The following is a 27,274-nucleotide window of genomic DNA, read 5'->3' on the forward strand; positions in this document are numbered from 1 at the left end:
AAAATTGTGCAAGGAAAAAGGAATGCCAACAATAATCTTTCATAGGTAAAGCTGATTTATTTCTCTCCATAAAAATAAAAATTGAAATTAGGAGCATTAAATTTAAAGTTTAAATTTTGGATAATTTAAAATATTTTCATGAAAAATGTTATCAGTTCCTTAAGTTCAGGTTTACTCCATTCTGTCACAGTATGAATATCAAAGAGGTATGTTACTGCAGCATTGATGAAAATCGGAATTCCCGCAAGTTTTACTAAGCAAAATAAATGCGGATGCTCTGGTTTAATTCTGCATTATATAATATCGTAAAGCACTAGAGTAATTTAGATGAGATAGATTTCCGCTAAATTTGAACTGTGCATCAATATGGAGAGTTAATTTAATTGCAGATTGTCAGTAATGTATAAGCTTTACGATCGTTACCTTATCACATATTTTATTTCTGTTGTTATTAAGAATTCTGTAGGAAAGAGAAACAGAGTTAATGTTTCAGGTCAAACCATTAACTTTGCTTCTCTCTCGATAGATACTGCCTGACTTGTTACGAATCCCAAGAGTATCCCATTTTCTTTCTAACCATTTCATGATTTGTTAAGATCTGCCTGTACATAACTTAAAGTCATCAGAAATGAGCTCCAATTTTTATTGCATTTCAACATTATCAAACCTGAAGCAGGCTATGTATTTCGCTCCACTTGATATAATGATTAAGTAAGTTTAATAGCTCGAACTCACTTCTTTCCAGAGTCCCTTTTGGTGGAAGTTGTGGCAGCTGTCGACCCCTCCGTCCTAACATCGGTGTACTGGTTGGACTGGTTTGTACTGATCCACTACGGGGATGTGACCTGTGTAATTTAAAAAATACAGTAATTGCTTTCTGCAAAATACGTGGGGAGGAATATCAAAATAAGTATATCCACCCTAGAACATGGAATGTGTAATATAGGGATTATATGAATGAAATATCAAACGACCTCACTGCATCAGTTTTAAAAAAAAAAGCAATGTATGAGAAATGTTTCTACTATGCACAAGACTATATCCCAAACATAACATATCAGCAAACTCATAGAATGTGAAACAAAACAAAAAAATGTCAGTATCGATAAAGCATAGATTTCTGTAATCTATTTCTAATTAGTTGGTAAACAGTTAGCTGGTCTATAACCCTTTCCAAGATTAAGAGAAACTTTAAATATAATAATTACAGTGCAAAGTATATTATATTTTGCAAGGAAATATTGTGTTGCTCTCCTATTTTGATTAGAAGAGCAAATGAGTAATTTTCACAATGTTTTAGAGATTCATTACTCAGAGGGTAAAAGATTGTTATTACTGAAACACTATCTCTTCAAACTGAAGTAGGGATAGGATGGATATATTTCATAACCTATGCTAATGCCTGCCTGGAAACTGGATCCACTTAAGCATAATTTGCACAAAAGAGCCATTTTACACACATTTGGCCATACCAGTGATCATTTCCAGTTTGGTTGGGAATCAATAGGAAATTGGCCAAGGCACTTTGGGGTGTGATTCACCTCAGTGTATCTGATGTTTGATCGGCATCACACAGCACTTTTAATGGTAAACAAATAAAACTGTAGATGCTGCAATCTAGAACAATACCAAGAAAAGCTGGAAGAACTCAGACAATCAGGCAGCATCTGTAGAAAGAGAAACCAGTCCATATCTCGGTTCTGAGAGTCATTGACTTAAAATGTTGACTTGCTTGTCCTTTTCACATATGCTACTTGACTGGCTGAGTTTTTCCAGTACTTTTGTTATTGTTTTCCATTGTCAATGATGTTCTCTGATCTGCAACAAACATTTCTGAAATGTTTGGAGTAAGCCATTTAGAACGGAGACGAGGAAACACTTTTTCTCACAGAGAGTGGTGAGTCTGTGGAATTCTCTGCCTCTGAGGGCGGTGGAGGCAGGTTTTCTGGATGCTTTCAAGAGAGAGCTAGATAGGGCTCTTAAAAATAGCGGAGTCAGGGGATATGGGGAGAAGGCAGGAACGGGGTACTGATTGGGGATGATCAGCCATGATCACCTTGAAGGGCTCGAAGGGCCAAATGGCCAAATCCTGCACCTATTGTCTATTGAAATTACAAACAAAATTGACTGGTAAAGCAGTGATCTACAACCTGCAATTTTCAATGATAGTAACACATGGAACAAAGTCCATAAAATCACCACTGAGATGTGAGGTATAAAGCTTCCATTGGGACATTGAGGTTTTTGACACTACATCTGCCCAACTCATTATTCTTTGCTTCACAACCATCACTGACAAACATTGCAGCATCTCCATAGTATGCAAAGTGTGGAAGAGGCCCCTTGCTGAACCTGTTACTCATAGTGGTATGGGACACCAATTACTGCATGACCAAAGTAGACACACAGGAAGGTGCCATGTTTCTCCCGACCATTATCTTTTCCCTGAGCTCCATGGCAGCCTTTGTGTTGTTGTACTGGGTGCTGTACTGTAGCCATGGAAAATCGCTTTTTAAATTTCAATTCACTTCTAGCAGTCTGGATGGCAATTAATGAGCTTAGCAAACACTTACTACCTGGAAACATGCTGTTAAAGTTTATATACTTTAGGGAAATCAAAATATCAAATGAAATTTTAACCTTTTCTTTTTCCCCATTTTTCATGAGTTTGTCAATCAGATGCTAGTGTTCCATTCAGCACTCACTTAATACACCAAATAGAGTGAACTTCAATAAAGATTTATTTTACTGAGTACTGTACTTTATTTGATCCGAAATTTCTGGGTTTATAATTAATCAAAAATCAAAACAAGGTGGCAGCTTTCTTATGTCACAAAGTGCAATAGACCCATTGCATGCAGGGATAAATGAGCATATTCAATAAAGGAAAATTAATAAATTCTACAAAGAATGTTTGAGGAAATGAAGGAAAGGTCCAAATGTCGACATAGGAAAGGTACATTTCGGAATTATTAACAGAAAGGTTTAATGCCTTTCTTTAAAGTTACTATATTTGTATTAATTAGTAAATAAGCATGGAAACATAAAACAATCATTGGATTGTATCATCTTAGATTGTTTAGAATCCAATTCTTTTTCTTATATAAAAAAAGCTAGATGTAGATCTATTAATGGATTTTTTCTCTTGCCAGCTAGGAAATATGCATGGTCTATTTCCTTAATGATTGCTACACATTATGATTTAAAGATGCAATAACATGATCAACATATAGTATAGCATTGCCACAACAATGTTATTTGATCCGCAGATGACAAGGAGATTAAAGATTGCATCTTATTCCTTTTAATGATCTTTGAGCTGTAAGAGAAAATCAAGATAATTACCAAATTTTACCAAAACCAGAATTTCCAGGTTTCTTAACATAACAGATGCTCTTAAAGAATGTTGAAAAACAAAACACATGATGTCCACACCATTATATCCTTGTAAGGATATAAGTGCTGTGTTTATTGCTACAGGGGGGGGGAAGGAGAGGACTGGGGGCGTCTAGTGGCTAATCTATGATGAAAGGGTACACCACTAAGCTACAAGAAAAATAAAGGGTGAGTTTGCATGGGGATAAGGTGATTAGTCCAGTAGTTTCATGTATCTCTTTCACCTCGTTAGTGCAGGTGAAGGAGGGGCAGATCTTCCCGATGTTAATGATGGCATCGATCTCATGACGTTTGTTTCGGCACGCTCAGAGGATCTGGAGCGGGAGTTCATCCGCTCAAGCACAGGCCGTTGCTCTGTTGATCTGGATCTTTGATATTCCTGTCTATCGGATGGCTCGCGATTCCTGTAATGTCAGTCAAAAAGCCACTCAGTTGAACTTTAACCTTTCAAAAGCAAACGTTTATGACACGATTGTGAACTTCTGGCTTTTATCCAAAGTCTGAATTATTTAACAGGTGGTTGTCTATGTACAAAGTTGTGATAGAGACTCAAACCAGTAGTATGTTGGATGTGTCACCAATACTAGTAAATGCAGTTATCAAGTCTCTCAAATGTCAGATGCTATTCTGAAAGATAAATCCTTCAATCAATGAAAATGCTGAATTTCCTAAAAATGTTTTAAAGTTTTTCATGGTTAATATGGAATATTTTTTGAGAACATAGATTGGCCAGAAGATAATAGCTGTGATGGAAAGAAAACAAGTCAAGCCAAGTTGATTAGTGTCTCATTACAAAATGTTTCAGTGCTTCAAAAACAAAGTACAAATGCTGATCTAATTCAATACAAAACACTATTATATAGTTTAGACAGTGAATAAAACATTTATAGTAATCATGAATATTAATCTTATACATTCAATGAGCGCTTTATACAATTTAACTCAACTTGGCTGATAGCCTTCAGAGTACAGTTCCACACCTGTGCAATGGATTTTTTAAACACCAAATGGTGCCAATGAATTGTTACCATATCATGCTCTCATACTTTCACCTTGGACACTACTTCAAGGCACATGGATTAAAATTCAGCAAAAATAGTATTTTGCAAATAAAGTTCCCGGTACATCATCTATATGTACCTTTGTAGCTTAACAATCCACACGCTCCCATCTGCTATAATGCTACATCTAAGATTTTAATGATTTATTTAACTATTTAAAACTATGGAGAACCAGCATTTCTAGGACTGGATATTGCTGTAGTAGCAAATGCAGCTACAGCTAGATTCCCATCTGGAGCTGGTTTTGTTTCCTTTGTTAATGACATAGAAAGTGAAGTGATAGCACTTAGAGTTTCAAATGAACAGCCCGAGGAAGCAATTACAATGATGTGACTATATCACTTTTCAGACACTTCCATTTAAGTGCAGTATGGTAATGGTACAATTCAGGGAGGTTCCTACATTTCCCTGTGTCACTATGAATAGAACTTTTTAAGTGGAAGCACTGAATCTTCAGGATAGTGCGCTACATTGCTCTCATATTTATTGAAATGCTCAGTCTTCTGGTAATTCAATCAGAGTTGCTAATTTATAATTTCCTTCACATATAAATTATAAAGTAACAATAAAACTTCATATGCAACATTTAAATTGCTATGGGGTCATAATCAGTAGAGTAATAGTAACAATGCGATTAGTGGAGAAATCTGTTCAAACCATCACTTCTGATTTTCACTAGTAGGAAATTGTGGTGTGCGATAATCAACAAGGTGTGCTGTTGCTACACTTCACAACCACCAGAGTCAATCTGTCTTATTTAACCATGTCGCGGGGTGACGCCTGTTTGGATCGTGAGTAGTCGCCCAAAGAGTCATACATTTTTCTGGTCGCCACTGGGTTTTCAACATTTTGAAAAAGTTCGGGACCTGCTGCGACTGTGACGGGTGCCGGCAAGTTGCCAAAAAAAATTGCGTGTGGGACAGACCATTTAGCAATGCAGTGGTGCTGGTTTTCGGCGGGATTGGTGATGGACCACACATCTCTGTCCTCCGGTTCCTGCGGACTTCCGCTGCTGGAAGTATCGGATTTAGGTGTGTGTGTGCTTTATCATCATTCCTTACAATGCCGTGTACGAGAGTGATCACAACTTCTACTGAAGTGTGGATGGCCGTTGACTCGCTAGAAGCTCATCCATTCTTTGACAGGTCTTGTTATTAGTCCTGCTGGGGATCCACAGCTAATACTAAATACTTTAATACTAAAGTTTTTTAATCCTGGGTCTCTTTGGCTTCAAGCTCCCCTGGACAGCTTTAAGTGCTCATGACGATTATTGAAATATTTCAGTAACTTTTAAAGAAAACACTTAAATTGTCAGTGGTTCACAAATCTAAAAGGCACAGGTCATTGTCTACTTAGTAATTTTTAGCTCCAAGATGCAGCATTCATAGAAATAGGTGGTGGGTGGTAAATGAAGAAGTGGAGTGGAGTTTGACAGTCAAGGGGTCACTTGAAGAACAATTGGTGGTGGGAACACCATGGACTCAAAGATATCACAGGGTATTCAGATCAGATCAGATCAGAATGCTTTATTGTCATTGCATGTGTCACATACGAGATTACTGTGTCTCTCCATTTAAAAGAACTTCAAACATTCACATACTCATACTTTTTACACTCCCTCCCTCCCCAAACCCACCCATGGATTCACATTTACATAAATTAACACTGTCTCCCACCCCCCCTCCTTCCCCATAACCCGCTCCCGAGACAGAGTTCAGTTCCAAGATTGTTGATGGGTAAAAGCTGTTCTTGAGTCTGGCAGTGCGTGACTTTAGCGACCTGTACCTTTTTCCTGAGGGCAGCAGTGTGAAAAGGTGGTGACAAGGATGTGTAATGTCTTTCACGATATTGCAGGTCCTGCTGCGGCATCTGGAGTGGTAAATGTCCTCCAGAGGGGGCAGGGGGAGTCCAATGATACCCTGGGCAGTTTTTATCACCCTCTGGAGAGCTGCTCTGTCAGCTGCTGAACAGTTCCCAAACCAGGCAGTTATGCAGTAAGTCAATATGCTTTCTACCGAACAGCGGTAGAAAGACTCCAGCAGTTTAGCAGACAGATGGGCCTTCCTCAGTGTTTTGAGGAAGTAAAGTCTCTGTTGCGCCTTTTTTACAACTACAGCAGAGTTCACAGACCATTTAAGATCCTCACTGATGTTGATCCCCAGAAATTTAAAACTAGGCACCCTCTCCACCTCCTCGCCCCCTATCTCCAGTGGCCTGAGCTCCGCTCTATGTCGCCTGAAATCAGTGATGATCTCCTTTGTCTTTTTAGTGTTCAGAGAGAGATTGTTGTGAGCACACCACTCAGAAAGTTATTAGTTTGGTCCTTGAATGTTAGGGAATCCGAGGAGTATCAGAGGTTGGGATCTTGTAGTGAAGGAATAGATGGTTAAAGATTAGATGGTCAGGGTTTGGTAGATCAGCAGGGGAAAAATAGATGTGGTGCAGCTTGGCCTAATGAGGTGGAGTAGCTGAAGGAAAATCAAGGAGATAGTCACAAAATGCTGCGCGTCAAGCAACATCTATGGATAGGTGTCATCTTGACTTGTGACCCTTTTTCAGACTGATTGTGGGGGGGAGGAACTGGATGCAAGAAAAGACCAGGACCGGCAACGGATGACACCAGGCTGGGTTCCTCCCCTACAATTCAGTTCCAGTTCCTCTCCCCTAAATTTAGTCTGAAGAAGGGTCTTGACCTGAAACATCACCTATTCATTTTAACCATATAACCATATAACAATTACAGCACGGAAACAGGCCATCTCGGCCCTACAAGTCCGTGCCGAACAACTTTTTTCCCTTAGTCCCACCTGCCTGCACTCATACCATAACCCTCCATTCCCTTCTCATCCATATGCCTATCCAATTTATTTTTAAATGATACCAACGAACCTGCTGCCACCACTTCCACTGGAAGCTCATTCCAACATTTTCTCCGGAGATGTACCTGACTCGTTGGGTTACTCCAGCATTTTGAGTCTATTTTTGGTGTAAATAACCATCTGCAGTTTATTTTTATTAAATAAAATATGTGACTAAATTACAGGGTCCCAATCTGGTGTGGGATGTTAATACATAATCATAACATCCAATGATGTTGGTCTCATCTGCCCTCTAAAAGAAGCTACGGGTGGGGAGTGATATAATTCCATAAATAACTGATGGAAAACCATGCCAAGAAGTGCCTGATTGAATTTCCTGAGCAATGTACAGTGTCCCAAATCAGTGTTTGAGCAGACGGGATGATCGCTTTGTGAAAAAATCTTGCATTCAGTCTGCTGGGGCAACCCTGAGCTTCTGGTTACCTGCTACTTTAATTCCCCATCTCACTTCCACTCTGACTTATCAGCCTGTGCCCTCGTGTTCAAGAATGACAACTTCAGGTATATAACTTTTCCGATCCGTAATAGGCATCTGTAATAACAGCTTAGCTTGATATTTTTAACCTTCCTTTTTTTCTCTTTGGGACTGGGGGACATGCCCAGTTCAACCAGCTGGGCTTGGCCATCTTCTCTGCACTTTGCAACTCCCATACTCTTTTGTCCATGTTACTCTCTAATAGATTTCCAGATTTGCATTTTCAATGTTTGCCTCCAAAGTAATGTCAATTTTCATTGTTGAAAAAACGTGCATAATTACATTTCAGATATTTAACACTCAGGTTTTTTTTCTGAGACCGATGTCCACCCTGCTAGCAAGATAAATCTTTCCAGGTCTCATTCTATATCTGCATCAGAATGAGTAATCAGACAGTCATTCTGTTTTACTAATTTTATATACAATTGTAAAAGTATTCTGGAGGTAGAGTATATTGATTGGCATTATAGGTCAACATAATATAAAAAGATTCTTCATTTCAATAGGTATAAGAAGACCAAAGGAGTATCAGAGAGAGCAACTGTTTAAATGCTAAGTAAGACAATACAACATTGCTAATTAAATACATTAGCCTTTTATTGATTCTTAATATTATAATAGATAACATAAAATACTAAAAGAATGATTAATACCTTTTTTATTTTTCATCATTCATCACGGGAGATCAGACTAAGATCAAAGAGGAATGACAATTCCCATTCATATCCTTTGCCTTTTTTCCCCCTCCTTTTATAATTGCTCTCCCTCGCGAGGGTTTTAGGAAAGGAATTCTGGCCAAAATACCTTATTGAATACATGGCTGCTAATGCAGTAGTGAATAAACTTTGTGCAATTCAAGAGGTCAGAGTAGAGGAGCAGATAGAAACATAGAAACATAGAAATTAGGTGCAGGAGTAGGCCATTCGGCCCTTCGAGCCTGCACCGCCATTCAATATGATCATGGCTGATCATCCAACTCAGTATCCCGTACCTGCCTTCTCTCCATGCCCTCTGATCCCCTTAGCCACATCTAACTCCCTCTTAAATATAGCCAATGCACTGGCCTCGACTACCCTCTGTGGCAGGGAGTTCCAGAGATTCACCACTCTCTGTGTGAAAAAAGTTCTTCTCATCTCGGTTTTAAAGGATTTCCCCCTTATCCTTAAGCTGTGACCCCTTGTCCTGGACTTCCCCAACATCGGGAGCAATCTTCCTGCATCTAGCCTGTCCAACCCCTTAAGAATTTTGTAAGTTTCTATAAGATCCCCTCTCAATCTCCTAAATTCTAGAGAGTATAAACCAAGTCTATCCAGTCTTTCTTCATAAGACAGTCCTGACATCCCAGGAATCAGTCTGGTGAACCTTCTCTGCACTCCCTCTATGGCAATAATGTCCTTCCTCAGATTTGGAGACCAAAACTGTACGCAATACTCCAGGTGTGGTCTCACCAAGACCCTGTACAACTGCAGTAGAACCTCCCTGCTCCTATACTCAAATCCTTTTGCTATGAAAGCTAACATACCATTCGCTTTCTTCACTGCCTGCTGCACCTGCATGCCCACTTTCAATGACTGGTGTACCATGACACCCAGGTCTCGCTGCATCTCCCCTTTTCCTAGTCGGCCACCATTTAGATAATAGTCTGCTTTCCTGTTTTTGCCACCAAAATGGATAACCTCACATTTATCCACATTATACTGCATCTGCCAAACATTTGCCCACTCACCCAGCCTATCCAAGTCACCTTGCAGTCTCCTAGCATCCTCCTCACAGCTAACACTGCCCCCCAGCTTAGTGTCATCCGCAAACTTGGAGATATTGCCTTCAATTCCCTCATCCAGATCATTAATATATATTGTAAATAGCTGGGGTCCCAGCACTGAGCCTTGCGGTACCCCACTAGTCACTGCCTGCCATTGTGAAAAGGACCCGTTTACTCCTACCTTACAAGGTTTCAAGATTGGAGGATGTTGCAAAGATAAGAAAGGACATAGTCATGGAGGATTTTCAAAACAATTATTAGAATTTTAAAGTCGAATTATTTCATAACCAAAAGCCATGAGGACTGGCCAAGTTCTGTGCCTTCCACCACAGTGATGAATGCTGTGGTGGACGTTTGTGTAAATTTTTTATTGTGGTTGTGTGTTCTTTATTACTGTACCGCTGCTGGCAACCCAAATTCCACCGACCTTGGTTGTGTGGCAATTAAATTATATCTAAATTATATCTATCTATCTATGAGCAACACAGGAGAACCGGATAAACAGAACTTCAAAATTATAGTCTAGGAAGGCGGTTGATTGGTATGTATGAATTAACTGTTTGTCCTAGAGCAGGTCTAATAGCAAGCGTATATGAAATGTCATGAAGTCAACAATAAGATTAAAGACTGAGGTCTCAATCTCCATAACAGCTCAATGCTCTAATCCTCCAATGAAATCATGCATATGTGGAAAGAAGCTATTTTTAGCCCAATAATAAGATTGGTATGCTCAGATTTTTTTCCGAACATGCAACTGTGACGACATATTTCCGGTAGGTATAGATGAAGAATAGTGGTACCCATATGATTTGTATGATAAGCGTATGCAAAAAATTGAAATATCCAGCAAAAAGAAAAAGTAACCCAAAAGCAAGTCTAGAAAAGATTACTTCCATATTATTAGAAGCTTTTCACTATTAACACAGGTTTCCTTGCCTGCAATTGGTTTGTAACTGTTAGATCATTTGAAATGAATAGTTTAAGTTTTAGAGATGCAATATGAAAACACGGCCTTTGGCCCACTGACTCTATGCCGACCAAGTTATCTAAATGGTGGCCGATTAGGAAAAGGGGAGATGCAGCGAGACCTGGGTGTCATGGTACACCAGTCATTGAAAGTAGGCATGCAGGTGCAGCAGGCAGTGAAGAAAGCGAATGGTATGTTAGCTTTCATAGCAAAAGGATTTGAGTATAGGAGCTGGGAGGTTCTACTGCAGTTGTACAGGGTCTTGGTGAGACCACACCTGGAGTATTGCGTACAGTTTTGGTCTCCAAATCTGAGGAAGGACATTATTGCCATAGAGGGAGTGCAGAGAAGGTTCACCAGACTGATTCCTGGGATGTCAGGACTGTCTTATGAAGAAAGACTGGATAGACTTGGTTTATACTCTCTAGAATTTAGGAGATTGAGAGGGGATCTTATAGAAACTTACAAAATTCTTAAGGGGTTGGACAGGCTAGATGCAGGAAGATTGTTCCCGATGTTGGGGAAGTCCAGGACAAGGGGTCACAGCTTAAGGATAAGGGGGAAATCCTTTAAAACCGAGATGAGAAAAACTTTTTTCACACAGAGAGTGGTGAATCTCTGGAACTCTCTGCCACAGAGGGTAGTTGAGGCCAGTTCATTGGCTATATTTAAGAGGGAGTTAGATGTGGCTCTGGTGGCTAAGGGGATCAGAGGGTATGGAAAGAAGGCAGGTACGGGATACTGAGTTGGATGATCAGCCATGATCATATTGAATGGCGGTGCAGGCTCGAAGGGCCGAATGGCCTACTCCTGCACCTAATTTCTGTTTCTAAGTTCAAGTTCAAGTGAGTTTATTGTCATGTGTCCCTGATAGGACAATGAAATTCTTGCTTTGCTTCAGCACAACAGAACATAGTAGGCATTGACTACAAAACAGATCAGTGTGTCCATATACCATTATATAAATATATACACACATGAATAAATAAAAAAAGATAATCGATTGCCCATTGCCCATAGTTCTATGTTATCCCACTTTCTCATCCACTCTCAACATATTAAGGGCTACATTTTTAGAGACCAATTAACATAGAAAATAGGTGCAGGAGTAGGCCATACGGCCCTTCGAGCCTGCACCGCCATTCAATAGGATCATGGCTGATCAACCTGAAAACCCGTACATTTTTAGTACCTGGAGATAACCCATGCCGTTACAGTGAGAACGTGCAAACTCCATGAGGACAGCACCCGAGATCAGGATTGAATCCAGGTTTCTGGCACTGTGAGGTAGTAGGTCTATCACCTGTGTCACTGTGCCACCCATAGATCCATACCTTTACCGCAAAAGGAACGTGAACTCTGTTGACCTATTGAACTTATTCTGTTGTGCTGCAGCAAGTAAGAATTGCATTGTCCCATCCGGGACATATGACAATAAAACAATCTTAACTCTTGATTCTTGAAAACTGTAGACCACCGGGTGGCGCCAACAGTGCCTGCTGTCTCTTCTTTCTTTGTTGTTTGATAGTATGTATTAAATGTATGTTCTTAGTATTCTTTACCTTGTTTTATGTGGGGGGGGTGGGAAACATTTTTTAATCTCTTACCTCAACAGATATGCAATTTTTTTCCAGTATCGTATCTCTGTCCGCACTGCGGCCCAACATTAAAGAGTTGGCGGCCTTTGCGGGAAACCGACTTCAGGAGCTCCAACAGTGGGAGCCTGCGGACTTACCATCGTGGAGCTCGCGATCCCTGTTGGGGATTGACTTTGGAGCTCCAACCACGGAAGACTGCGGACTTTAAAATCATGGTGCTCGCGGTCTCTGGTTAGAGACCGACTGCGGGAGCTCCAAACCGCAGCTTTGACTGCCCCGACGCGGGGGCTTCAATTACCGGCTGCAGAAGCTTCGATTGCCCCGACCGCGGGAGAATAATGAGGAAGTAGATTAGAATTTATTGCCTTCCATCACAGTGAGGAACGTGGGGAATCCGCTGTGGTGGATGTTTATGTTAACTTTTATGTAGTTGTGTGGCTTGTTGCTTTTTTTTAAAGTATGGATGTATGGTAATTCAAATGTCACTGTAGCCTTGGTGCATGTGTTAATAAACTGACCTTGAAACCTATTGCACAAAATTATCACCAAAGTTTAAAATTATTTATGAACATGTCAAATAAATCTGATAGTTCGAAACTGAAGATCCTGAAAGAATCTTAATAGCATAAAACAGTTAACACAGTTAGCCAAAAATCTAAATGCCATTGATGGAAACATCATTCACTTCTGACAGTAGTTTTTCTATATTATTTTCTTGCTGTTAATTGCTTGCTGTTATTGTTCGCTGGTGTTGTACCTAAATGGCAATCCAGAATAGAATGGAATAGAATAGAATTTCCTTTTATTGTCATTCAAACAAAAGTTTGAACAAAATTTTGTCCCATGCAGTCATGACAGCAAAACAACAAAACACACAATGAACAGTTTAACAAACATCCATCACAGTGAATCTCCAGACACCTCCTCATTGTGATGGAAGGCAAAAAGCATTATCTCTTCCCTGCTTCTTCTTGGGCGGTCAGGCACTCAACTGCTTCGTCGAGGCGATCGAGGCTCTTGATGTTAAAGGCCCCGGTGGGCGATGGTAATTCCCACGGCTGATTAAGCCGCGCCGGGCGATGAAAGACCCTGCGACGGGCCGATTCAAACCCCGCGATTCGGGGCGGATGAAACTGCCATTGCGGGAGTTCCGGAAAAGCAGTCTCCTACCAGGGACCTGCGAGCTCCTGATGTTACCGTCCACATGGCCCGCGGCCGAAGCCTCCGAAGCTCCGAAGTCGGGGCGCCACCACAGCCTCCTAAGACAGCCAGCTCCGCGATGGTGAGTCCACAGGCTCTGCGACCGGAGCCCTCAGATCGATTCCAGTTGGAGGCCGCCAGCTCCGCGATGTTAGGCCCCCAGCGAAAACGGTGACACGACAAGGAAAAGGTCGCGTCCCCGTTCAAGGAAGAGATTAAGTTTCCCCCCCCACCCCCCTTCCCACAAATACACAACTAAAAATAAACCAAAATATACATCTAACAAGACAAAAAATAAGACAAACGGACTGCAGGCGAGCCGCAGCTGCCTGGGCAGCGCCGCCACTTCCGGATCTAGATATTAAATTCTATTCAGTTGATTGGGTGTAAAGAGGTCTTTGATGGCTCAAATTTTTGAAGCTAATGGAATGTGAAACATGTTGTTCTTAGTTTAACCTTAAAATGCATTCAATATTATTGAAGAAGGGGATTTAAAAATCAAATGAATAGACAAATAATAAATATTGGTTTGTTCTAGAATTCCATAACTCCATCCCAATTGTTCCAAAATCCAAAAAGCTATTCCTATACCTATAATGTCTAGAAGAACAGCACAGATGAGGATTAGAATATTTGATAATTAATTTTACCAATGTTTCACCAATTTATTTCCACATCCATCAACTGAATGTCCACTGAAGTTGTTAACTTTAAAAGTAGTTACCACAAACATGTGGGTTCCTGCAGGATGTGACTGTTAATTTCAATGCAGAACTTGATCCCATGCAGCCCCATTCAGCCAAATAAACATACATTTGCTGAAACTATTCCATAAGTGGCTAATTTGGGAGGTGAGTTAGGTTTAAAGTTATCTTCAATGCTTCACTCACTGTAACTGTACTCTGGGATTAAGCAATCTTAAACACATGAGAGACACTTAAATCTGTTGCAAAAATGTTATGCTCATTGTCTAAAAAGTATTTGCTCCATATAATTGCAATTCTTGCTGAGAACATCCCCGGTTTGATAATTTCCAAACAGCTACTGTTAAAACCATTAGTGATCTGTGCCACCCATAGATTCATACCTTTAAGGGCCTGTCCCACTTGGCCATCATTTGCGCGCCATTTACGCAACCTCCAAAAATTTGAGTTGCGTGTGGGTAGCGTGGGACAGGCACATGGAGAGGCGTGGAGAGGTATGGAGTTACGCGCGGTATCGCGCGGCGCTCCAGGATTTCTTGCAGCACAAAATCTTTGTGCGCCACAGGCGTGGCGTATCGCTTACACATGCGGACATACTGCGGTCGCTCGCTGACGTCCAGACCTCGTACGTGTAGTGCGTGGTGACGCATGATTACGTCACCGTGCCTAACAATTCGCCGCCGCGTGCCGCCCATACGCAGTCGGCCACAATGAGAAAATAATTACGCCGTAAGCATCAATGCTTTCAGAGTAATGCCTTCAGATTAACACCTTAATAAGTATTTTTGAAACATCCTTAGTTACATCCAGGTAAGGATTGCAGATTTTATATCCTTAAAGGACACTAGTAACGGAATTAGTTTTTTTTTAAAACCACCAACAACTTTACTAACAACATTTTTTTTTAAATTTGCAAACTAATTCTTAAGCTGGGTTCAAACCCTCAAACTGCTATAACGGAATACAATTTTGCGTTTGTTGGGAGTAATTCAGAAAGTTTAAAAGTAAATGAATTTTTCCAGCAAAATAATTTTATCAATGTTTCACTTAATACGCTGACTAATTCTACTTGCAGAGCAGATAAAATATTTGAAGGCGCATGATGACGTGCGCGACGGTCGCGCGTCAGTCACTACCGGCCTGTCGCGTAAATGATGGCCAAGTTGGACAGGCCCTTTATCGTAAAATGAACTATTGAACTTATTCTGTATTGCTGCAGTAAGTAAGAATTTCATTATCCCATCCGGGACATATGACAATAAAACACTCTTGACTCTTGAAAACTGTAGACCACCGGGTGGCGCCAACAATGGCTGCTAATCCAGAACCAGGGGCCACAGTTTAAGAATAAGGGGTAAGGCATTTAGAACGGAGATGAGGAAACACTTTTTCACACAGAGAGTAGTGAGTCTGTGGAATTCTCTGCCTCAGAGGGCGGTGGAGGCAGGTTCTCTGGATACTTTCAAGAGAGAGCTAGATAGGGCTCTTAAAGATAGCAGAGTCAGGGGATATGGGGAGAAGGCAGGAACGGGGTACTGATTGGGAATGATAAGCCATGATCACATTGAATGGCGGTGCTGGCTCGAAGGGCCGAATGGCCTAATCCTGCACCTATATTCTATTGATCTTCTGAATCTGCACACCCACATTTTGATTAAAATTGGAAATTATATTGCTAAAACGTCTTCTCGGTTGCATGAATTTTTTTCTGCTTCATAATAAGAAGAAATTGCTGGGTCAATTCACTCATTGAGATCTGATTAGGAAACGGTAAAGGATACTGGATGAGAACAATTTGCCCAGAAATGGGATTAGTAAGAGATTATGTACACTGTTTTTATGTGTAAATCTTGCAGCAAAAAACAAGTTTTATTTATGAAGTGCTTGTCACATTTCTGGCAGAAGCCTTGCTCCAGAAAAAATGGACTGCAGTTCCTGATAGGATTCACGAACAAGAGGGATAATGCTGAGTTCATGGCCCACAACCTTCACTGAAAGTCATTTGTCACAAGTGAATTAAAAGGACTCAGCTAGGACGTTGTTTTTATTTTCATTGCAAACCCAACAATGATTTTAAAATGATGTATTTTGCATACAGGCAGCACTTATAAAGCTCTATGTATCTGATCCAGTATTTATGGGACAGATGCCAAGATCTATATACCCATCCTGAGTGTTCTCCATCGACTGGCCAGATCACAGCACTAAGTTGAATCATGTTTGGGGCCAAGCCATAGCATAGTGGACCATTAGAATGCAACTTTTAAATCCTCTCTGCACAAACCTCCCCTTCCCCTCCTCAATTTTCCCTCCCTGCTTAATTTCCCACCTACCTCTGTCTACTCCTTTCCTAATTATTCTCCTCACACAACTCGTGGCTCTCATATTCCAGATCTCCAGACCTTTTAACACATCAAAAACGTATGAACTCTAGTTACAACACAATTATAGACAATAGACAATAATTGCAGGAGTAGGCCATTCGGCCCTTCGAGCCAGCACCGCCATTCAATGTGATCATGGCTGATCATCCCCAATCAGTACCCCGTTCCTGCCTTCTCCCCACATCCCCTGACTCTGCTATTTTTAAGACCCCTATCTAGCTCTCTCTTGAAAGCATCCAGAGAACCTGCCTCCACCGCCCTCGGAGGCAGAGAATTCTACGGGCTCACCACTCTCTGTGAGAAAAAGTGTTTCCTCGTCTCCGTTCTAAATGGCTTACTCCTTATTCTTAAACTGTGGCCCCTAGTTCTGGAATCCCCCAACTTGTACTTCTTTTTTATATTTTCTGGAAACCAAAGGTCAAAAAAAGCTGAGAGGTGATGACTCAGAGCAGAAGCTTCTTTGGTACATAGGTTTCCCATTCTAACTTGGAATCTCGGCTGCTTTGATACTTAAAATTGTTTGTTATAAAAACTAAACTGCATGTATCTTGTTCACCTCTATGTCCTACAGTCCTAGTTGCAGTCACCATCCAATTTACAATGGTTCATGCAAAGTGCTGGAGTAACTCAGCAGGTTAGGCAGTATCTCTGGAGAACATGGATAGATGACATTTCTAGTTGAGACCCTTCTTCAGACTTCAGAGGGTTATGTAAACATTTTTCACAGAGAGTGGTGAATCTGTGGAATTCTCTGCCACAGAAGGAAGTTGAGGCCAGTTCATTGGCTATATTTAAGAGGGAGTTAGATGTGGCCCTTGTGGCTAAAGGGATTAGGGGGTATGGAGATAAGGCAGGTACAGGATACTGAGTTGGATGATCAGCCATGATCATATTGAATGATGGTGCAGGCTCGAAGGGCCGAATGGCCTACTCCTGCACCTATTTTCTATGTTTCTATGGTCTGAGTGCAGGTAGATGGGACTAGGTGAGAGTAAGTGTTCGGCACAGACTAGAAGGGCCGAGATGGCCTGTTTCCGTGCTGTAATTGTTATATGGTTATATGGTTAGAATATACATTGGTGCCTATTTCCAAATGGCTCAGGTTCAAAGTCTTCATTTCAAATGTCTCAGAGTTTTATGTACCAAATCTTCAGTATCTTAAACTTCACTTACACCTAATGCCACATTATTTTACAGCCAACCAATTTGGCATTAACCCTTCTCTGTGTCTAAAGGCAGAGTGAAATAGAAAGAAGGACAAATGGTGGACAAAGGCCAAATTGTGTGTGGGAGAGTGGGACCTCTTCTCTTCATGCCATTTACCACCATTTACATTTAAGGAGCAAAATGGAAAGAGAAAAACATAAATAATTGAATGGCATACTCTAAAGACAAGCAAGATATAGGGAAAAGAAGAGCAAGGGAGAGAAAATAAGGCAGGGATTGAACCTTTGCATACACTAAGAAGAACAGCACTGATCTCCAATAAAAATGTCAGGTGCCTTGTTGTCAACAAGATACAAGTCAAAAACATCATCATTTTACATCTCACATTTTTGTACATCTTTCACACATTCTTAATTATTATTTGATTTCCTCAGAAAAAATAAATGAGCTGGTGTCTACCATTTTTAGGGATTCACTAACATATATAAAAAGGATCTAGAGGTAACTAAGCAACTAAGCAAACCTCACATTGTACATAACATCATCTATCTAGGATCAATACCTCATTTCCTCAGCTGGCTCACTCAGTTCAGCTTCCGAATGGGATGCATGATCTGGCACAACTTCCACTGTTTCACTCCTATTGTAGCAGGAGCAATTGAAAAGAACACAAAAACCCACAACATTCATGTCACTGGCTCAATTAAAGGGAAAGGGAATCTCACTAGAAGAGATTTGGGAAAATGGTAAAGAAAAAAGAGAAACGATTCTATACAAACTTCACTAAAATGCGGGTTTTAAAGACTTTCCAGTTTTTCCTTAGTTATTTATCTACAGTTGTTATATGCTGGAAGGCAATACCATGTATCACTACATCATTTATTGGTGAAACTAGTCTTAATTATAATTCCTCTACACAACAATAAAGGTGTTGACATATTCACAACTATGCCATTTCTGCTATTCATATGGACATATTCAACAGAATGGAACGCTTATTACAGTATTGAACATCTTATAATTCAAGCAATTTTTGGATATTATTTTATATCCATTTTGGGGATGTAAATGGCATCTAAACAAATTGGAATTCAGCAGAGTAGTTATATTCTAAATATGTATTTGAAATATAACTTTATACTAATTAATTTGTACAATTTCTCTTTGGCTGGCAATTGATTATGAATGACACCAAGGCTTGGAATATATCCAACATATACCAGATGGAAATATTTAGCCAAGCCAACTTTAAGTTTAATTTATGGAATGTTGCAATGAGTAGGATAATGTGGATATCAAGTTTTCCTAGAATTCAGCTGTTTTTTTTGGATGGGGTAGAAGAAGCTGAAGCACCCGATGCAAATGTTATTGACCACTCATTTTCATGACTGTTTTTATACACATTCTCCCTTGGGAGGTGGGGAGGAATGAGACCAAGAAAAACAACCAACCCCCTCGTCTAAAGTTGGTAAATGTAGCTTTCAGAGAAGCTAGGCTGACTCGCCATTATACAGGGTGAGGGCTTTGGAGAGAAATCAGGAGAATGGGGTTAGGAGGGAGAGATAGATCAGCCGTGATTGAATGGTGGAGTAGACCTGATGGGTCAAATGGCCTAATTCTGCTCCTGTCACTTAGGGCTTTAGACCTTTATACGTGTGAGTTTGGAGATACATGTCAACAGACTATTCAGTATTAGACAATAGACAATAGATGCAGGAGTAGGCCATTTGGCCCTTTGAGCCAGCACCGCCATTCAATGTGACCATGGCTGATCATCCCTAATCAGTACCCCGTTCCTGCCTTCTCCCCATATCCCCTGACTCCGCTATTTTTAAGAGCCCTATCTAGCTTTGTTACAGCATCAGAGTCAAATATAGCCATTAACTTGGGATCCACACATGTGCATGTGCACTTCTGGCAACAATGATGGTACAATGGAACCAATAAAGAATGGAACTTACACTTTTAAAGGTTTTGCCCTGTTTGGCATGGTGCCTGCTATATTAGACACTGATAATCCAAATTATTGAAAGCATTGCAGAAGGGTTTGTTGGTCACATAAATAATTGCAGACCATGTTTCATGGTGATGCCAGGATACTTCCCTTCTCACAATACTATTATGCATCAGATGATTCTGAAAAACCATGATCTTAATCTAATATTTTGTCAATATCTAATCTTTCGGTACCATATTGTAGTGGATGCTGACAAAAGCTGTCTGAGAATATTTTATCATTTCTCTTCACTTTTGAACATGGGATCTGCAGTGGCAAACTTCCAAATGAGCAACTGGTGCCACAATATATATAATGGATGTGACCTGCTATTCTGACATTAAACAGAGCAATATGCAACACAAGACATTGACACAATTTTGCAGAAATTGGTATATTTGACAAATTGTTTGGGTGGAAGAGGCTGCACATTGTCCCAGGACCCTACACATAAACTACGCTGATATCAGTGCTGCTCTATATTCAAACTCAATATATTTAGACATAGCAAGAAGCTATTCAAAATCAATATCAGATTAATTTAACTTTGCAAAAATGGGATGAGCACATGCATCAAGTCCTCCCGCAAAAATGATTCGCAAATAGATAATGTATGCACTGGTCAACCTCCAACTGGTTTCTTTAGTTCCACTATTGATCTAAGATGACTTAAAGTGACCGATAGAGAATATTACAGGAAGAGTAGGAATGAACACCAACTCATTAGGGCACCAACTCATTAGGATTTACCTGTAGCCATACCTTCAGATTAACCAATGATGTAGCAGGCCACAGCAACAAAGACAATCTTTCATTAATTACCACTGAAGAGCATTGAGTTTGCATTCACTCTTCCTGTTTCCTCATCAATTAGTGTTGCAGCCTCTCAGAATGTTACTCTTGTTCCCACCAAAAGTACTGAAATATCCCACTTTTGTCCCGTCACCCAAGCAAAGAGTCTTTTATCCTAACCCTCATTTTACTACTATTTGTAATTTCAGTGTAACTGACATCTTCATCTTTTCCCCAGAATCCATGTGAATCATATAATACGTCACCGAGTCTAAATCTCCAATATCACTCCATAACTTCTACCTTCATGATTATTTCCTCCTTTCCTTCCTTACATCTATTCACCGGCTTCAATGAGTTCTGATGCAATTATGGGGGACTTTAATCTTCATACAGTTTGCACTAATCAAACTGGTCAAAAGTAAACTGGAGTACAGAATGCATTCAGAAGAGTTTCCTGCAGTGATGCTTCATGAAATCAACAAGGGACAGACAGTCATGGAACTTGTCTTGTGTAACAAATCAATATTCATTAGTAATGTTATAGTAAGTGATCCTCCAAGGACAATTGATCACAATGTGACAGAATTTTTAATATATTTGTCAAAAACTGCAGGCATAGTTTGGTTAGAAACTGGAGAATTAAAATTGTATATCTAACCAAATGGGGATTGGGGACAATATTGGCCAGGCAAAGATTGAAAAAATAGACAAAATAATTTGCCAGTGGACAATGACAAAGATTTGAAGAAATGCTTCTTAATTCTTAAGAAATGCACATTCCATTGTGAAATATAATTCGCATGTAAAATCCACCCAAGGTTAACTGAAGGATAGTATAAGACTGAAAGGGATGCTAAGCATGGTTGTATACCTGTGGATTGGGAGAAAATGCTCCTCGAGATGAAGGCAACAATCAGGTAATTGCTGCATCAGTAATCAAATACTGCTTAAAACCAGCATTGCAGCAGATGACACAATGACTGTGCCAGAAGTAATCTGGAACTAAAGTGCAAAACTCAGTGAGGAATTCAAGGTCAGTACTACACTAAACTGAAAGTACTGAAGAAATTAAGGGAACTTAAACCTGATGAATTTCCTTGGAAAAGGACAGTCTGCATTCAAAGGCTCAAAAACAGATACTGTATAGATGCATTATTGGAAATACAGTATTGCACAATTCCAGAACAATGACAGCAGATTATAAAGAAGTAAATATAACACAATTCCGTTTTTAAGAAAAGAGGGAGGAAGAAACAGAGCTGTTGTCCAGTTAGCCATGATCATATTGAATGACGGTGCAGGCTCGAATGGCCGAATGGCCTACTCCTGCACCTATTTTCTATGTTTCTATGAGCTTGAACATTTGTTGCTCCCACATGATAATTATAGTCAACATTGTTCTCTGAAAGGGACAATACAGTTGGCTAATCGAAGAGGGATATTTAAGATCTGATTAGTATAATGTAAAATTGATGCAGTATAATTGAATTTTCAAAAGACTTCCGATAAAATACCACAGAAAAGGAAGTTACACAAAATTAGATCCCAGGGATTTTGGGAAAATGCAATACCATCAATAGAGGATTGACTGCAGGATAGAAAAGAGAGTTGGTCAGTGAATCAACCTCCTGGACCTTCCTTGAACTACTGCTAATGCCAATTGTGACCCATAGAGAACAGAAGCAGACCCATTGGGCCCACCTTGTCCCTGCCAACCATAATGCCTATCTACTTTATTTTTCTGCATTAGGCCCATACACCTTTCCTATCTAAAATAACGATCCAAATATCTTTTAAATGTTGGAATTATATCTGCCTCCAGCACCCCGTCTGACAACTCATTCTAGGTAACCATCATTCCCTATATGAAGACCCTGTCCCGCAAATCTCCTTGAATTTCTCAGCTCTCACATTAAACTTGTGCACTAGTTATAGACACCAATTACCTGGGAAAAAGTACTTGATCTATTCGATAAAGCTTTATAATTCTATAAAGCCTGATAAGGTCACTCCTCCGCTTCCTACATTTCAGTGTAAATAAATAATAACTCCAACCCACCATTCCAGGTAACATCCTGATGACTCTCTCTCTATTACAACCACATCCTCCAGGTGCCGTGCCAACCAGAACTCTACACATTATCTCATGTTCAGTCGCACCAATATTTTATATGGTTGCAACAAGATATCCCACTTTTTAAACTCAATGATTCAGCCGATGAAGGCAAGCATAATAAATGCCTTCTTCATTATCTTATCTACCTGTGCCACCACTTTCAGGGAGTTATGGACTTACTGTATACCCAGACATTACATTGTGAATCAATGTTCAGTATGAAGAAGGGTTTCGGCCCGAAACGTTGCTTATTTCCTTCGCTCCATAGATGCTGCCGCACCCGCTGAGTTTCTCCAGCAATTTTGTCTACCTTCAATGTTCCTAATGTCCCTGTCATTTACTCTATCTGTCCTACCAGAATTTGAGTCTCCAGACTGCCTTACTTCACACTTGTCTGTATCAAATAATTCCACCCGTATGTATGCAGTTTATTTTTATTCAAATAAGGTGACCAAAACGGCTAGATTTGGCCTCAACAGTGCCCAATGCAGATGGAGCAAGACTTTCCTTCTTTTGTATGTCATCCCCTTTTCAATAAAGCCTCACATTGCATTTATCTTCTTGGCTATTTTATAAACCTGTCTGCCACATTTCTCTGCTTCATTTACGAGGACACCTAGGTCCCACAGTCCCATCAGGATTTGGTAGACTCCCTCCATTTAACGTTCTGTTCTAATTACCAAGCTGCATGCATCTTCTGTGGGATGGGAATGGGGTATTTGCCTGCACAGTCCACACCCCCCACTGCTTCCCATCCACCTGGAATGAGCCACAAGAATTGGGTGGGTTGAGCCAAGCAGAGCTGGGAGGGCTGAGCAGACTCACTCGCTCTCTCAGAGTCTGGTGGGCAAGGTGGTTTTCCATCACAGCTGCCTCTGTGATCCTCTCTCATGCATTGTTTTTGTTGATTTTCAAATTATGAACAGTTATGGTTAGGATCGGGATCCCCTATTGTAATCTGGGGACTTTACACTCAATTCCATCAGCTGTAACTCTAAACAGTAAACTTATCTGTGGTACCTAACCAGATGCCTCCTGGAAACTGGTCCGCTTTCATCCTCTCTACATTTTGCATGCTCAAAGAAATTTATCATACGTAATTTCCTGCATATAAAATCGCATGGGCCCTGTTTGATTACATTTTGATTTTCCAAGTATCCTGAAAATCTTCCTTAGTAACAAATTCCCAAACCTTCCCAAACTTATACCCCACATCTATCTCCCACTTTTCTTGAATAGATTATATTTGTGGTTTACTAACTGCTGGGCCTTTTCAAATCTGTGGAAATTTAGAGAATCATAATAAAAACAACCACAAGAAGTAGACCTTACTATCCTCAGGATTTAACAGTTTTGATACTATTACTTTGTCAGTATATTATCCCGAGTGATTGATTGCTTTGTTCTTTGCTCTAGTTTCTCCCCACATTTTCTAGAGGATTTGGGCTTTTAAGTTCATCTATCATGATAGATACAATATATTTATTCAGTCTCTGCATTCCCTAATTAATTATTCATTATAATATCCCCCACTTCATCGTTAATGGGAACAACGTAGATATAAATGGCCAGGAAGAGATTGTGTGTAAAAGGATTTGAGTATAGGAGCAGGGAGGTTCTACTGCAGTTGTACAGGGTCTTGGTGAGACCACACCTGGAGTACTGCGTACAGTTTTGGTCTCCTAATCTGAGGAAGGACATTCTTGCCATAGAGGGAGTACAGAGAAGGTTCACCAGACTGATTCCTGGGATGGCAGGACTTTCATATGAAGAAAGACTGGATAGACTCGGCTTGTACTCGCTAGAATTTAGAAGATTGAGGGGGGATCTTATAGAAACTTACAAAATTCTTAAGGGGTTGGACAGGCTAGATGCAGGAAGATTGTTCCCGATGTTGGGGAAGTCCAGAACAAGGGGTCACAGTTTAAGGATATGGGGGAAATCTTTTAAGACCGAGATGAGAAAAACATTTTTCACACAGAGTGGTGAATCTCTGGAATTCTCTGCCACAGAAGGTAGTTGAGGCCAGTTCATTGGCTATATTTAAGATGTGGCCCTTGTGGCTAAAGGGATCAGGGGCTATGGAGAGAAGGAAGGTACAGGATACTGAGTTGGATGATCAGCCATGATCATATTGAATGGCTGTGCAGGCGCGAAGGGCCGAATGGCCTACTCCTGCACCTATTTTCTATGTTTCTATGTAATTAATATAAAAATAATAACAGGAGCGTGGGTAGAGCATTGAGCTCATTGTTGCACCATTCAAAAATATTACGGCCAATCTTTTATTTCGCACCATTTCCCTGCCTTATCCCCATACTGCTTGATTACTTAACATCCAGAAATCTATCAATCTCAGTTTTGAATGCAATCAATGAATGAGTTTCCACAATCCTCTATGTTACCGAATTCCAAAGATCCACTACATTCTGACTAAATAAGTCTCTCTTCTTTGTTGTCATAAATGGGCGAGCCCCTATTTTGAGACAGTGATCCCTAGTTCTAGAGCATGCTGCCTGGTTGAATTGGTGGCTTGGTTCGGCAACTTGAGGGTCCAGGACCGGAAAAGAATGCAGAAAGTTGTGACCACTGCCCAGTCCATCATCGGCTCCGACCTCCCCACCATCGAAGGGATCTATCGCAGTTGCTGCCTCAAAAAGGGTGCCAGCATCATCAAGGACCTACACCATCCTGGCCACACACCCATCTCTCCGCTACCAACAGGTAGAAGGTACAGGAGCCTGAAATCTGGTACATCCAGGTTCAGGAACAGCTACTTTCCCACAGCCATCAGACTATTAAACTCACCATCAAACAAACTCTGAACTATAACAGCCTATTGCATTTTATCTGTTTATTTATATGTATATATATGGTCTATGCTATGTAGACACACTGAACTGTTCTGTATTTATGCTTACAATATTCTGTTGTGCTGCAGCAAGCAAGAATTTCATTGTCCTATCTGGGACACATGACAATAAACTCATTTGACTTAACAACTAGATTCCTTACTGAATGGATACATCCTCCTCAGAAGAATTTTGTATGCTCTCCTCTGTATGAGAGCTCAAGAAATCCAATTAGGTAGTCTCTGATAGCTCTAAACTCTAGAGAATGGAGGCCTCACCTACTCTCCTCATATGCCAGGCATATTGTCCCGGGAATCAGTCTGATGAATCTTAGCTACACTCCTTCCATAACAATTATGTCATTTTAGGCATGAAGATTAGAAGTACACCCAGGTGAGATTTCACATTCACTTTACATAATGGCGGTAAGATACCTTTATACTTTTACTCAAAATCCCCAGCAATAAAAACATTATTTTGCCCTTCCTAATGTCTGTGATGCATGTGTGTTAGCTTTCATTGATGCAAGGACATGCAGGTACTTTTACACATCATTATTTTGCAACATTTAAATAACATTATTTTGCAACATTTCTGTTTTATCTACTGAAATGAAAAATATACATTTTTCAACATTGTGCTGCATCTGCCATCAAATTCCCCCTCAGTGAGTTTGGCTGTCACCTTGAATTCTTTTATTATCCCCTTGAATCATCTTTGTATCCAAGTTTTACTCTTCAGATTGATTCATAGCCCATTTAGTTTTAGGAAAGAGGTTACAAAGTAATAACATTGAAGGTAGTACTCTCAGGATAGAATAGAGCATAGACTTGGAATTTTTTTAATAACTTTTCTCAACCAAATAACATAAACAACCTCCAACAATATTTGAGGAAGGACATTGTTACTATTGAGGGAGTGCAGTGTAGGTTCACAAGGTTAATTCCCAGGATGGCGGGACTGTCATATGATGAAAGAATGGAACGACTGGGCTTGTATGCACTGGAATTTAGAAGGATGAGAGGGTATCTTATAGAAAGATATAAAATTATTAAGGGATTAGACAAGCCTGTTGCAGGAAACATGTTCCCGATGTTGTGGGAGTCAGGGGCCACAGTTTAAGAATAAGGAGTAAGCCATCTAGAACTGAGTGAGAGGAAAATCTTTTTCACCCAGAGAGTTGTGAATTTGTAGAATTTTCTGCCTCAGAACGCAGTGGAGGCCGACTCACTGGATGCATTCAAAAGAGATTTAGATAGAGCTCTTCGGGCTTACGGAATCAAGGGATATGGGGAGAACGCAGGAACAGGGTACTGATTGTGGATGATCAGCCATGATCACATTGAACGGCGGTGCTGGCTCGAAGGGCCGAATGGCCTACACCATTTTCTCTGTAGCTATGTAATATTTTCTGCCCCTTCCTGCCTCCAAAACAAATTTAAATATTTTCCCAATGATTTGTTGAAGCATGATCCCGTTTATCTACAGACCACATTCACAGACCAGTCAGTCGTATTGGTGGAAATGTGTCAGCCTCGATAACAATCAGCACGGCAGCACCTCAAGGCTGTGTGCTCAGCCCCCTCTATACTCATGACTGCATAGCCGGTCATAGTGCAAACTCCATCACCAAGTTCGCCGATGACACCACTGTTGTGGGACGTATCACTGATGGAGACGAGCCAGAGTACAGAAGAGAGATCAACTGACTGACCAAATGGTGCCAGCCCAATAACCTGGCTCTCAACACCAGCAAAACCAAGGAACTGATTGTGGACTTTGGAAGGGGTGTGATGGGGACTCACAGCCCCGTTTATATCAATGGTGGGAAGGGTCAAGAGCTTCAAATTCCTGGACGTGCATATTTCCAAAGATCTCTCCTGGTCCCAGAAAACTGATGCAATTATAAAGAAAGCACATCA

At 40.4% G+C, this 27,274-nt stretch overlaps 1 protein-coding gene across 8 annotated transcripts in view; it reads right to left on the bottom strand.

The window, feature by feature from the left end:
• rims2 (regulating synaptic membrane exocytosis 2) overlaps positions 1-27,274 on the bottom strand; it is a 922,071-nt gene that overhangs the window by 269,335 nt on the left and 625,462 nt on the right. For all 8 annotated transcript variants that reach the window (XM_033018897.1, XM_033018898.1, XM_033018899.1 and 5 more), the window contains 3 exons: positions 18,156-18,233; positions 3,621-3,800; positions 736-845 (listed from right to left, as the gene is read on the bottom strand). In XM_033018897.1, the coding sequence (XP_032874788.1) occupies positions 736-845; positions 3,621-3,800; positions 18,156-18,233 (368 nt within the window). The remainder of the gene's footprint in view (positions 1-735; positions 846-3,620; positions 3,801-18,155; positions 18,234-27,274) is intronic.

This window comes from Amblyraja radiata, chromosome 4 (genome assembly GCF_010909765.2).
Source record: "Amblyraja radiata isolate CabotCenter1 chromosome 4, sAmbRad1.1.pri, whole genome shotgun sequence".
Classification (NCBI taxonomy): Eukaryota; Metazoa; Chordata; class Chondrichthyes; order Rajiformes; family Rajidae; genus Amblyraja; species Amblyraja radiata.